The sequence below is a fragment of the Rissa tridactyla genome, chromosome 8 (genome assembly GCF_028500815.1).
Source record: "Rissa tridactyla isolate bRisTri1 chromosome 8, bRisTri1.patW.cur.20221130, whole genome shotgun sequence".
In the NCBI taxonomy this organism is placed as follows: domain Eukaryota; kingdom Metazoa; phylum Chordata; class Aves; order Charadriiformes; family Laridae; genus Rissa; species Rissa tridactyla.
Genome location: NC_071473.1, coordinates 54,816,134 through 54,830,845, shown reverse-complemented (window position 1 = coordinate 54,830,845; position 14,712 = coordinate 54,816,134). Strand labels below are relative to the sequence as shown.

The following is a 14,712-nucleotide window of genomic DNA, read 5'->3' as shown; positions in this document are numbered from 1 at the left end:
TGGCAACAGAGTAAAATCCACTGCTGAAAAATGTTTCTTTTTGCTTCAGTTAGATAATGATAAAAAGCATTAAAATGTCCATGTTGGTACATCTTAGCACAAGATTGCTTCATTTCCACAGCAGATAACTAATTCCTGTACACGCTGGTCTGATGCAGGCAACTGTGATGAACCACCAGAGATTACGCAGTCCCTGTGTTAGGTCTTACTTCTCACTAACGCCCTGAGATTAAATGTAGTTACGATGAGCTAGCATTGTATTCCTAGTAATCTGCAGCCATACCTAGTATGGTATTCCTAGTGATCTGCAACACTTCATCTGTTCAGCGCATAAGGTATTGGCTTGTTTGCCGTGCCTTGTTCTCGTGGGGACACGGTGGGTAGCGTCTTGCCCCATGGGCTTGTGTTGATGATTAGCAGGCCAGCGTTCTAAATGAGCGCCTGTTAAATGCAGTAGCACCGTCATCAGTAATGAAAAATACAAACGTTGTTGAAGACATTTACTGAAAAACCTTCTCATTCCAATGTAGCACCGCTAGGCAAATGTTGGAAAACAAATAGCAAGTATAGCAAGATAACTTTAAATAGTAATAGTGTATTACACCTGATGCCTTTCGTCCAGGTATCAGAAAAGGCTGCTTAAAAATAACTTTTGAAACTCGAGAGCTGACCTCTGGCGTTTGGCACTCCTGGGACGGTACGGGGTGTGAGAGAAGGGGTCAGGAGCAGATGTTTCATTCTCCAAAGCACCTCTCTTAAACTGGTAACCGTGACAATTTAATGTCGTCTTCCATTAGGGAAGACTTAACGCTCAAGTCCTTTTCAAGTCCGATACCAGCTGAGTTACTAAGATCCCAGAGTGAACGTTCTTACGCAGTATGAAAACATAGTTTAAATGGGAAAAAAGCTTGACTGAAGTGGCTGGCAGTTTGAAGGGGCAGCCTGGTCGCACAGCGCCTCCAGCCCCAGGAACGCACCTTCTCAGGTCATGGACACACCTTGGGATCGACCTCTTCACAATTCATTCCTCTTTGGGGAGTCTCTGTCCTATACTTTTCATGTGCTTCTGAGCAAGAAACTCTCCAGCTAATTTTTTTATTCAATTCCATAGTTTGTCATTGGAGCATTGGTCAAAATGTATCACTGGTCATAGAATTTTCTGTCTGGAATTCCTTTAACATAAAGGATTATTGGGGTTTTTTTTGTTCTTTAATGAGAAATAACAGCCCATAGGGTGTTTGGTTTGGATTGGTTTTTAAGCATGAAAGTATGGATACTTGGGCAAACATTTCCAAAATTTGGACAGGAGAGCAACAGGAGGGAGCAATGCTCCTGTAACAGTTCAGTTACGACAACAGCTGTAAGCAAAGTCCTGCACAATTTACTAACTTCACCTAGCCTCCCCTTATCAAACTGATGAGTAACATTTTTATCGGAAAAAGAGGTTGCTTACACATTAAACACAAAAAAAAAAGTTTGTAGAATGCTTCATGCTTTGGAAAACGGAACTACTAACTTGATGCTTTCTCATAGGCTAGAAATAATGGCCAGCTAAGCTACCGGGGCCCATTCCGCTGTAACGCTGCGGGGCACAAATGCCAGCACAGTCCCAACGGGGCACAAACGCTTTCCAGATGGCGGAGGGGACACAGCAGAGCTGTTCCAAACTCACAGTGGCTCCAAACCAGTGCACTGATGTTGGGATTAAAAAGGGGAGAAAGGATAATTTACGCTTTTGCAGACTTTCTCCTCGAGGCTGCGTACATCCCAGTTTAATGTGAATATTGTTACCAGCGCTGGACTTGGTTTGCAAATGGCATCTGCACGGGTACAGGCTGGAGTCCTTCATGCCCCTTCAGGGCATGCTCTAGTGGCAGAGATTGTAGGGGTTTTTTGGGTTTGTTTTCTTTTTTTGTGTGTGTGTGTATGGTTGGACTCGATGATCTCAAAGGCCCTTTCCAACCATGAAGATTGTGTGATTCTATGATTTCAGGACAGGTTGCTGTACAGGGTCTAGGAAGCAGAGAATTAACAAGCCATAGCTCAATAATTTATGAAGCAAGTCATAACCTCTAATAACTTATTTATGAGAAATGGGGCTTTCCTGCTTCTGTGGTTCAGCCTGTGCACACTTGGTCATGTAAAGTAAAACCTGGGCCGGGCAGTATTTCAAACTGGGCGTTGTTAATAGCGCTTTTAACCCATAAAACAACTTCTTAAAGCTGTTAAGTCTGTTTCTGTGTGAACGATGAGTATATAGAGACAGATTAGGAACCTCTGCTCGTAGGAATTTACTGGCTCGGCTGCAGCTCGGCTCCCAGCCGGGCAGCACGGCCCGGCGCGGTGCCGCTCGGGGGCGGCAGAGCCCGCTGCCCGCCCGCCATGGCCTGAGGGAGCCGTGCCCGCCATGGCGCCCGGCGGGCCGCCTGAGGGAGCCACGCTCGTGGTAGGGCAGTGCCGGACGCCCTACAACCCCCCCGGAGCCCGGCGGGGGCTGAGGCGGTGCCGCGCCGCCTCCGCCCTCCCCTCAGGGCGGGCCGCGCCGGCCCCCTCTGCCCGCCCCCGCCTTATAAGGGCTCCCGGCCGACCGCGGCTCGTCTCAGCGCTACCGGGCGCCATGGGCCGGCCCCTCGCCGCGCCGCCGCCGCGGTAGCCCGCCGGGATGAGCCGGCAGTGCCAGGGCGGCCCCAACGGCACCGAGCCCGGTGCCATGCGTCAGCGGGGCAACGGGACGGGGCCGGCGGCGGAGGGCTGCGGCGCCGTCTCGGTGGTGTTCCCACTGACCATGATGATCACGGGCATCGTGGGCAATGCCCTGGCCATGCTGCTGGTCTCCCGCAGCTACCGGGCCAAGGGGAGCCGGAGGAAACGGTCCTTCCTGCTGTGCATCGGCTCCCTGGCCATCACCGACCTGCTAGGGCAGCTGCTGACCAGCCCCATCGTCATCTCTGTCTACCTGGCTGACCGCACCTGGGAGGCCGTCGACCCCTCGGGCCACCTCTGCTCCTTCTTCGGCTTCAGCATGACCGTCTTCGGCCTCTGCCCGCTCTTCATCGCCAGCGCCATGGCTGTGGAGAGGACGCTGGCCATCCGCGCGCCCCACTGGTATGCCAGCCACATGAAGACGCGGGTGACGAAGACGGTGCTGCTTGGGATCTGGCTGGCCGTGTTTGCCTTCGCCCTGCTGCCCGTGGCCGGCCTGGGCCAGTACACGCTGCAGTGGCCCGGCACCTGGTGCTTCATCAGCACCGGCGACAGCCAGCTCACCGGGAGCCTCTGCTTCGCCTCCACCTTCACCATCCTGGGGCTCCTCTCCCTCGTGGTAACGCTGGCCTGCAACCTGGCCACCATCGAGGCCTTGGTGTCTCGTTGTCGGACCAAAGCGACCGCGTCGCACTCCAGCAAGCAGTGGGGGCGGATCGCCACAGAGACACTGATCCAGCTCTTGGGGATCATGTGTGTCCTCTCAGCCTGCTGGTCACCGCTGCTGGTAGGTCACCTTGTCACCCGCCATGGGTCACTCTGGCCTCCTCCCTCCCCGAGGGCAGGCTGGGCCCGGGAGCTGCCGGCCAGGGCAGGGTGGGAGGCACTTGGTGGATCAGGTTCCTCATGGACCGTATGGCCATGAATGGCCGCTGAGGAGAGACAGTGGGGAGAGGGACAGAGCCTGGGGGATGTCGGGGATGGAAGGCTGGTAGGAGAGAAGCTGGGAGAGGTCCAAGAGGACAGACAAAGTGCCGTGTATTTGGAAAAATCAGACCAAGGAACCAGAGTGAAAAGGAGGAAAACAAAGGACGATGAGGAAAACAGGAGCCTTGTGCAGAGGAGAAAGGCAGGACGCGAGGAGCCGGAGGGTCCGGGAGCAGGACAGGGCACTGCTCAGGGCACAGAGCCGCAGGCGCCGGGCAGAGAAGGGGCAGGTTTGCAGGGGAGGGAGCAGCTGGCACCGGAGGGACGGCGGGCTGGGTGCTCCTGCCCGGCACGTTGTACCTGCCGGCCACCACCACGGGGTCTGAAGGTGACGGGACAAGGGGAACCACAACCTGCTTGTTCCTCGTTTGGGGGAACCCATGGGGAAGTTTATTGGGACCTTAGTGCGATGGAGCCCTGTGCTCACGGGAAACAGCCGTTTGCGATTGTTTGTTTGCTCCCACCTTCTAGCAAAACTTACTTCAGTGCTTTATGAGAAAAGGTACAACTTGTGACTTTGAGAGTGCCCTCCGCTTTTCAGCAGATTGCTCACTGTATCTTATTTATGGCAGCATTGAGGGCTTTTTGTTTCTGGGGTTTTTTTTAAAGGACCCTTGCATTTCTTTCCACTTTATTGTTATTCCTCATTTATGCCCCTTCTTGTCCCACTGGGCTAAATGCCTCCTCATGATTTAGGAGTGGAGGAAGCTGAATCTCGGTCTCTTTCTGCCATGTGGGACAAGGGCAGACCCGGGAGTCTGGCACCCCAGCTAGAAAGGCTCAGCTTGTTCTGCTGTCAGAGTATGATTTTTGGGAAGTTTGTACTTGGGATCCATACGTAGGAAAGGGCTGAAGCTGGCTGTGGTCATTTTGAACTTAGGTGAAAGGTATTTTATGGCCGGAGAAGGATTTTTCTTTCTTCCCGTGCTCTGAGAACTTGAGCTCTTGTTAATGGAGCTGTGGCAAGCTAACAGCCGATGAGGATGAGGTAAAAAATAGAAAAAAAATTAATTTAGTAATGTTATCCTTGTAAATTAGTTAAAATGCCATCAAATCTACAAAATAATCCTGCCCCAAAAAATTAAGTCGGAGGCTGTAAGTTAACTTTCTAGAGATCGTAAACAGCTTGTGACAAAAGGAAAATATGAAACCACACTGAAAAGTTAGTGAGAACTTGAGAGCAAAGAACAATGCTCTGCTCCTCACAGGCCAAGGAGCGTTAGATGAGGTGAGTTAAAGCAGGAGACTGCCCTGTGGCTGTTTCTGTGTCCCCGTGCACTGGTGGCGCGCAGCCCCGCACACCTGGGCTCGCCGCTGGCATTCCTGTGGCACCTCCCGCTGACGCGGGTGGTTAGATCCCAAGGGGAGGCACCAGGATTTCTTTATTTTACAAAAGTTAACTGTTCCATGCTTGTCTGTAATTAAACAGATGAAAAAATTAGCAGGCAGTTTTTAAATGAAAGAAGTACTTCCGCCTCTCAGCCCTCGCCTTTGTAGTCCTTGCGTTGGGACGCAGGTTCTGCCCGGCCCTCCGCAGCGAGGACCCATGCTGCTCCCTCGCCCAGCCCAGGGCCGCGGGGCCATTCCCCCTGAGAGTTTAACCAGACTTGTAGCATCGACAGCAAATCCCTGAGATAAGGGATGCATTTTCTCTTCCTTCAGAACCTGAGTAGTCAGAAAAATCAGCGGGGATGCAGGGATTCCTCTTGGGGGTTTGCTTCCCGTGGCATTTTTGCAGATTTAACAGTCAGAAGTCAAATGGATAGAGCTGTCCTTGCTCGACTGCAAGGATCTGTGGGAAGGGTTAATGGGATGAGTTAAAAGAGCGGAGCCTGTTGTAAACAATGCTGACACCTCCAGAAAGCACTGGGGGAGCTGGTAAGAGAGAGCAGGGCTTCTTGGAGGTCTGGCCACGGAAGGTCAGCTGCCTCCCTGGCGAGGAGCCCGACGCTGCGAGTGCCGGGCAGGGCCATCTGAAGGGACGCTGGCTGCCAGCCCTCTGCATGTCTCCTGCGATGGTGTGGGGCAGTGCTGCCCCACCGGGGGACACAGCCGTCACCCAGAGGGACTTCCTCAACAGCTCGCTTCCCTCTGCCGCACCGACAGTTGAAAACGTATAACTTGTTGTGTGGAGTTCTGCAAAGCTTCTCTGTCCGGTCAGCATGCTCTCCAGTCTTCACAGTCTTGAAATCAAGAGCCATGACTAGAGGAGCTTATTTATACGAACTACGCTTCAGTGTTTTCTGTACAACTGCAAAGTATGAATTGGGAATAAGAGGCCAGATTTTTGGAGGAGTGACCATGGAGTAATGCAAGTGCCTTTTCAGTGAAAGCCAGATTGTAGAGCTCATTTAACCTGTAGCTGCATCATTTAGCAGTTTTAAGAAATTTAGCTGAAACAGGAGTCCAGGGATTTTCAGAAGATATTTTTGTGGGTTTTTTTTTTTAAAAAAGAAATCTTAGTTTTATAACTGAGAACTAAAGGATTCTGACAACTATTACTATTAGGTAAACAATGCCCTTCTACACAGACAGTATTTTTAGACTTGATCTGTTGATGAAAATGACAAAATCAAATGTGATTTAATAGAAAAGTGAAACTTCTGACGATAGTGGCTGTGCTCTAAATGCTTAATGAAGTGTCCCGCCTTTTCTTGATTCGTGCTGGATTTGGTAGAAGAGAGGAAGTGCATATATAATGCAGGCATTGTCTCCTTTTGTTGTGCACTCGGGATCTTACTTGAATTCAGCGTGGAGAACCTGGGAGAACTCTCCACTTAAATAAGATATTGCTTTATCATAAGTGGTTTCCAGTTCAGACTAATCTTCTATTTATTTTGGTGCTCGGCTGTGGAGCATAAGCATCGAACTAAACTGACAGCAGATTGAAATGAGTCTGAGGTAAGACAGAGGAAGCTATTCCTTGATTGCACAGAAACACCAGTGCAGCACAAACTGGAATTCTCGTAATAATTCTTCTAGAGCTCCAGGCTACAAAATTATTCAGTCACAGTGTTGTTTCAAGGCTGTTTAAAGCCAAAATGCTCAGGTGTTCTGCTGCTTTTCCTACTAAAATACTCCTCCTTAACCCTCCTGTCAGACGGAAGTTAAATACATTCTCCTTTACGGGTATTTTTATTAAAAATATATCGTTTCGTAATAATTTTATGTGTGCAAAACATAGCTATGGAAAGCACCTTCACTTAGAGAGAAAAAAAGACAGTGGTATCACTGAGCTGCAAGGAGAATAGCAGTCTCCTTTTCTATGAGTCAGTCACTCTTCCCACTAACGCTCTGCTGCCGTCTGAGGCTGAAATAGCCACCGGTTTCAAAGCTGCCCCAGCGTACTGATCGATTCAGTTTGGCCAAAAGACTGGATTTTGCTGGACTGTATTTGTCACAAAATAGGGTCACAAAAAATTAGACCCCATTTGTTGGAATCCCGCTAGACTTTGATGGGACCCTGTCATGATTCCCCGCATGATTATCCTTCTGTAAATATGTTCTTATTAAAATCCTCACCTTTCTCCAGCAATTCTCTGAGGATTGCAGATGATTTCACTGTTGTATGTTCCTCAGGAGCAGAGAAGTGATGTGCTTGAGGCTGCCATGCCGGCGAGTGCCCGGCGGGGTGGCAGAGGGGAGCGCTGCCCACCGAGCTGCTGGTGCCTGTGCCAGACGTGCGGTGCAGAAACCAGCATGGCCTTGGAGCAGAGCCGGCTCCGAGAAACAGTTTTCCCCAGGACATAGCGATCCCTCTGTGGTCTGTGCACACCAGGAGGTGCTGCATTGCCCTACTGCAAGAAGGTCACTAATAAAGGTAGATCGTCAGGTGCCATATAACTGGGATCCTTTCTGAATTACTGTCAATCCGATGGACGAGCAGTTACAGCGAGGGGCAGAGCCAAGGTTAAGCCGGTGCGGATGCTGGCCTTGCCTTAGCTTTGCCTGCGACAGGCAGTATTTCTACTTTAAAAAAGGAATCCATGCCCATGCTGGGTAATGGGAAGTTCTGCTTTGGGGTCCACCAGCAGAGTCTGTAATGGCATTTGGCCTGCTGAAACCGAAGTCTCTTGTTCAGCCTCAGCTTCATCAGCGGCGGCGGAAGAGAGCCCTAAAAATTTAATGTCACAAAATTATAATTTTGATTTTAAAACAAGATGGTACATGACTGTAGGTATTGGTAGTCATTACAGGGGAAAATCATATCCTCTCCATCGTGGCTTTCCACAGTTCACTCACCACAGCCACTGTTGGCATTTCATCAGGAGCATCCTCTGTTCCTTCTGCAGCTCGCTTCTTTATGTGCGAGAGAATTATTGAAGCAACAGATGAGGGCTGATGGGAGAGGAGAAGCATTGTAAGAGGATGAATCCTCATGTCTTCATGATGCATAGAAAACACATTTGTTTTTTTGGAAGCTTTCTCAAGGAAAGACTTTGCAGTCTGGGACCAGGAATTTCCCATCAGATTCTCACCCTACGTTCCAGACCAGACACTCAGCTCTGGCTTGGCTGAAAAATATGCACCTTTAAGCACATCAGCTGTTTTATTCTCCATCTTTTGCTGCATATAGCAGCAGGTTCCGACATTGTTTCTAAAACTGGACAAATATTTTTTGAGAGTTTTTGCCTTTTTTTTTTCCCCTAACTACAATGGAAGTTTGTTCTAAACTCTTTGCAATATAATAGTGAGCTGCCTGGGAGTTCCCGAGGTAACACGGGCCGCCCATGTAAGGTTAAGCCAGTGCCGATGTATCACAGCGATGGCTGCCAGCTGGGAGCCTAGGAAACAACCCCAAAAAGTTCTTGGGTACTACAATCCATCTTCATTCAAAACACCGTATAGATATCTCACAAAAAGCATCTTGTCTTTGGTTGTACATTTGAAAACCAGGCGAGTGGAGGTTTAATATTATTACAGAACTACATTCAGTGATAACAGTAAAGTTTTATCTACTCTAATTGAATAAATACAGTTATCAACTTTATTACTATATGCATTTTGAGCCATATTTTTTATTGGCATAAATTGTGTAGTTCCATTGACTTTATTCCACCGGATGTTGTTTCTTTACCTTTTGCAGTCTTTTTTTAAATTCATTTAGAAGACCAGTACAGGCCATGATAAACAGCTTCTAAGGATGTCTAACAAATAAAATTTCCAGTAGGGCAATTGTTGGTCCAGCAAGTATTCCGGTAAAGGAATATTATGTAATAACATCAAAAATAAGCAGCGGTTGCCTGCTTGGGAAATGTATTTTATTAGCCTGATATTTTTGTAGCCCCATGGATTTGCTAACAAAAGAACAGGATAAGAAGGTCTGCAAAACAAGGGTCATTGCAGAGTTCCCAAAGGAAGAGCTGAGCTGGGAGAAAGTAACGCCAATACTGGGAAGGCCAGACGGGAGGTGGTTTCCCTCGACTGTAAGGTGGGCACAGCGCATTCATGTGGTGCTGCTGCTCCTCACGGCACGGTGATGCTGCCAGCCCTGCTGTGCCGGGCTCCGGTGGGCACAGGAGGCAGGTGCTGCAGCACGGGCCGGGCGGTGACAGTGACAGTGACAGTGTCCCAAACAGCCGGAGGTGGCAGAGGAAGTGGTGGGATTGTGGTTGTATGGTTCTGGTGCACAAGTGGCTGCTGTTTGTTGTGGTCTGGATCTGTATCTATCTGAATTTTTGAAAAGCTCTACCAACGGTTACTTATTTTCATTCTTATTTAAATTAAATGTAGTGGATGGAATCCTCAACTGCTTCTATTTAAAGAAACAAAAACAATTCTACTTTGCTGTCCGAGTGCCCTGCCTTCCGGCCTCATCTAAGTCTTTCCAAGGTCAACACGTGGTTATTGATCTGGCACCCAGAATATCCCTTTGAATGGAAAAATCCTCCCCCGTATCCTCTTCTCCTGGTCACTCTTGCTGTGACTGTCCCAGTTTCTGGGGACAGCAGCGGTCCAGCTGTGACCTCTCTGGGTGGCACGGCTCTGAAGACAGCCTTCTGTGGGAAAGCCTGGGCTGGGATCGCTCGGCTCGTGGTGCGGCTGGTGCAGAGCGTCTCAGTTCTTTCGAAAGGCTTAAGTCAAGAAGTTGGACAAGGCTGCGGATAATGCACTGCGCGTCTCGTCCCTCGGGCTGTTTCCAGGACTGGCTGCCAGTTTATTTAGTGCCTGGTACCGCTGGCCTTTGCAAAGGCAGTGAATTAGATGTGCGTCAGACATCAGAGCCCCGGTGCGTAGGCATCCATCTCTTTGACATACACAGTAGACACATCAAAATGTGCGGACCTACTGCACCTCAATTCGGCAGGATTTCCAGACAGTAAATTCAGACCGTCAAGGTCTTCAAGTCCTGCCCAGAAGAGATTGGCAAGCAGAAAAAGGACCTGTGCCGGAAAAGTGAGGCATTCCATAGGACTCGGAGGATGGAGTGTAGCACACAGGCCCCACCCCTGGCTTCCCAAGCGACAGGTCCACAGTTCCATCCGTGGCAGGACCCGGTACCCAGCGAGGAGGCCAGCTTGCACTTCCCTGACCTCCTCACATCAGCTCTGCTTTTTTCCTTGCCCTGAAGCACCCAAGGGCTTCACCGTGCATCACAGCCGGGTGTAAGAGCACAGGTATTTTCCCCATAATGCAGCTGATATAGGCACATCGTTTGGCAGCAAGGTGCATGCCAAGTACCTGCTCAGAGACGTGTTGACCCCTGTGTTTATGGGAAAAAACATTGCAATACAGGATCTAATGTAGCTGATCTGTAGAGAAGCCACTGAATGCCTCTAGAGGGATATATTTTTAAGCAGCTGTAGTTGGTACAGAAAGCTCAGGAGAAAACTTTAGACAACAGATACCGACTAAGCCATGGAAAATTATATGTCTGACATCTTTAAAAACGTGATTCATATTTCCCATGGGTGTATGTTAGTATATGAGCAGACTGCTGGTCTGTGTTGCGAGGTGTGGGAGACATCAGTTACGGGAAGTTCTCCGTGTATGAAGCATTCTGCAGTGTAAATAGTGTCTCTGGGTCATGCCAGTTCGGACGCTGTGCGAAACAGATGCCTAAAGCTGTCGCTGTGTTCACTGGGGAGCTGAGCTGAGGGGGAAAAGGAGGACATCGAGGTCAGGGGAACACAAAATGCCATCTGTGGCTTTTGAGAAAAGAAAAAGATTTGTTTTCTGTTTTCTTGACTCATAGCCTAACACACCTTTATTAACCTTTTTCTTTTAATCTGGCTCAGTTCATAAGTAGAATAGTTTACCTTAAAATCAAATTCTAAAATTTAGAAGTCATAGAATAAAACATTTTAACTTCAAAAAAACCTGAAAACATTTTTGTATTTCAGATTCTTTTTTCTGACATTTACTGTTCATAACATAGTTTTGAAGAGCTCTACTCATCATGAGTTACTCGGCTGTTCCTCGTAATTGTGATAATATGGTAACGATAAAATGAGTCCCTTGAAGTCCATTCTGCGTGGTCAATCCTTTCCCTTTCTAGCCAAGGCCGTCTTGAACCTCTGGGACTCAGCACGCGGCTTTCTCTTGTGTCTCAGGCCAGGAAGCAGCATGTGCTGCCTTGTCTTAGTGTGAGATCTATAAATAAACGTGATGATAGCTGAAAAGTATCACATGTATCACTTGTTTCGCACACACACACACAAAAGCCGAGCTGCTCTCAGTGCTCATTTGCTCTGATCACAGTTTGAATCGGACGAGGGAAGAAAAATATTTGACAGGATTTTGCCTTTAGGGGTATTTGCATACAGTGATATACAGATAACGGTCTCTTAACATACATTGCTTTTTCCTCCTAACTTTCCTTAGATAACGATGTTGAAGATGATCTTCAGCCACACATCCTTTGAACACTGCAAGGGGTTCTTGGGTGAAGCCCAAGGCTCGGAACTGCACAAGGAATGCAATTTCTTCCTGACGGCTGTGCGTTTGGCCTCGCTAAACCAGATACTGGATCCCTGGGTTTACCTGCTGCTCAGAAAGATCCTCCTCCAGAAGTTCTGTCAAGCAGCCAACGCTGTCTCCAAGTGCTCCAACAATGAGTGGAAGGAGAGATCCATCACCTTGTCGGAGGAAATCCGACGGACAACGGCCTGAAGGAGCACTGATCCATTTGCATGGGAGCTGCTTTTGCCAACGAGCGGTTTTAAATCTTACTGTGAATTGGGGTATCTGTAACATGTTAGCATCTGCGTAAACCGCTGAAAATGGTGTTGCTGAGTGGCCTTATAGTGCCGAGTGATTATGTATCCAATGTGCCAAAAATTCTCAAATACAGAGGAAGGAATTGGTTTTGTTTCTACATTCTGTTGTTCTTGCCATTCATAACTGCAGAACGTGCATATTCTGCATGAGCTGCAGAACATGACGGTTTGTGTGCCGAAAATAGAGTTTGGAGGGAATTTTCCTGCATTAAGGTAGAAAAAATGGTTTTCCGATCAGGGGACACGTGGAACAGGTTCAACACATTAAATTACTGAAGATACCCACTCCTATATGTATATTAATACTAAGATTATCTACTTCAGAGAGTCCTTCTTCCTCCTTTTTTTCTGGAGGGACAAGGGAAGAAAGGGGCAAAAAATACAAGGATTAAAGGAAGCCAAAGTTAGGAGACTTTATTTGGATTTCAGTGGTTTAAAACTGAAAGGATGGTGTTGTACCAATGCTGGCGTGTCACTCTCTTTGAAAGTAGCACGAGTCTCGTGACACATGGCTTAGTCCCAATAAATACTTGTTCTGCGTGGATGCTAAAGTGAGCTCGTCTGCGGAGGAGGAGGAGGATGTAGCACTGGGACAAACAGCACAAGGGAGGAAGCTGTGATTTTTTTTTTTTAAATAGCAGCCTGTGAAATACCCAGGCGTAACAAGAATTGCTGTTTGCCAAGCACACTATAAAACTACTTTGAGCAGATGGAGAGGGTGATAAACAGGTAAGAGGCGGTAAATGTTCTTCCTGTAGGTTAATGGCAAAGGTTTACAAAGCCAAAAATGCTGTGTTCATACGAGTTGTTTTATTTGGAAATGCACGTGTCCAGGAATAAAATGAACATCAGATGATTTTTAAGTAATGGGGATGCCACTCAAAACGTCTTCATTACTAAAATGTCCTGTAAAGTGGCCAAAATAGTACCCCAAAATGCTTTATTTCTTCTTTCCTCCAAAAAGACAAATTTGAGAGATATGGCAGCTGTGGGAATTTTTAAAATAAAGCAGACTGGAAGAGGTGGGTAGAAGTGTGTGTGTTAGTCAGATCTTTCCCCCAAGTAACTTTCAGGTTTTATTAGAAAACTTGAGTTCTAATCCATTTGTGTCACATCTGAAGTTTGTTTTTAAAGGGGCTACATTTTTTCCTCGTTTTCTTCACCCTTTTGTAGGTGTTAGCCTCTAACGTCTCCTGTTTCCTGGCCTCGTGGGTGAAATTAGATGGAAACACAATAAAACACAGTATATCGTGTAGTTGTACACCAGATACTGTGTGCCATAGAGTACTGAATTCAGGGGCCTTAAAGGCAAGTGTCATCCTGCATCTGCTAGGAATTTCTTGCACAGAACCTTTATTTTTACTTCTCTTCCTTCGTTTATAAAAGTAACTACTCAAAAGAGAAACTGGCTACTCACTTTTCTTGTTCTGCTGCCGCATTGCCTAATTCCTTGTCTTCATATCAGTCAAACAGAAATAATTAATCTGACAGCAGAAGCCGCTGTCTACATAAATCAAATTTTACCTGGGTGGCGTTCGAGTGCAGCCTAAAAGCCAACGTCTTACTTGAATTCACGAGCCAGCCTAAAAGCCCAGCGGCACATTTTGCGAGGCACTGCCGTTGGTTTAGCGGTACTCATCGCCGTCTTCAATTTAATGGGCTAAATTCCTCTTTCAGTTAGGAGTTGCCTGCGTCCCTCAGGCTGCGCCGAGCCCGCGGGGAGCCTGCACGGCAACGGGGCTGCTCGCCCCGCTTCATTTACTAATCAGCACTGGGGGGAACACGGCGAAATTAAAATCGTACTCCTTCTCTTTGAAAAAGTGCCTTGCAAGATTCATCCTTTTTTTTTTTTTTAAGTTGTTTTGGAATATTAAAAGCCTGTTGTGCTGCCCAGAGGATTGGTATTGTTCAGTTTATGTACGTTAGCTTTTTAAAGCAAATAAACAAACCCAATCGCTTGTAAAATATGTCGGGGTGACCTTAGCAATTGGACTGAGTCATTCTTGGTGGAGACATTTCTGAGCAGCGGCACTCGCAGAGCGCGCGGCTCGTCTGGGACCCTGCACGGGCACCGCGGGAGACGTTCTGCGAGGAAGAGGGAATCAATCCCCTTTGATCCGCTCTTTTTCACCGGCAGGAGGAGGGTCTGGTTTCCCCTGTGCACAATCAGTGCAGGAGGTGGAGTGAGAGAAGAGCTCGGGGGTGCCGTGGCCTGACCTTGGCTGTGGGAAGGGCCCTGCTTCGGTTCTCGGGGAGCCGCGCTCGGGCTCCTTGGTCCCAAGTGCCGGGGGGTTTCACTTTGGCTCACTGCAAGTAATTCTGTTACGCCGTGCCTTTTCTTAGTGAAACAGGACACTGACTTTTACAGTTGGAAAAAGGCAGTTCTGTCCCTCTCTGGGTGCGGGAATATGAAGAAGCTACTTTAAATATCAGAACATGGGAAAAAACGTCTGCTTTTAATTTGTTTACAGAAAAGGAGTTTAAGCACTGTTTGCCAGCCGTGGCGGGGCCTGGCTGGAGGAACGCACTTTCAAAAAGGAATTCAAAGAGCTTAAGCGTAAATGAAAGCTTTTATTTCCCATCTACCTGTTTGAGTGGGAAGGTGTATTTGTGTTGCATTTCTTTAATAATGACTTTTATGTGATGTATTTAAATTCCACTAAAGTAGTATTTCTAATACTGGTTTTAATCTGTTGTACTTCTGTCAGAGGTGTTATGGGAACTGTAGGGTATGGAAAAACGATTTTGACATCATTGTTTGCCTTAAAAACTAGCTTGTTTGTGTATCAAATCAATGTGTGTT

The 14,712-nt window shown here is 47.7% G+C and overlaps 1 protein-coding gene across 1 annotated transcript; it reads left to right on the top strand.

Annotated features, from left to right (window-relative positions):
• Positions 1–2,595: 2,595 nt before the first annotated feature.
• Positions 2,596–12,007, top strand: PTGER3 (prostaglandin E receptor 3). The gene is made up of 2 exons (XM_054212195.1): positions 2,596–3,490; positions 11,515–12,007. Exons 1-2 carry the CDS (start codon positions 2,663–2,665, stop codon positions 11,800–11,802), a joined length of 1,116 nt encoding a protein of 371 aa, XP_054068170.1. The 5' UTR covers positions 2,596–2,662; the 3' UTR covers positions 11,803–12,007.
• The last annotated feature ends 2,705 nt before the right edge of the window (positions 12,008–14,712 follow it).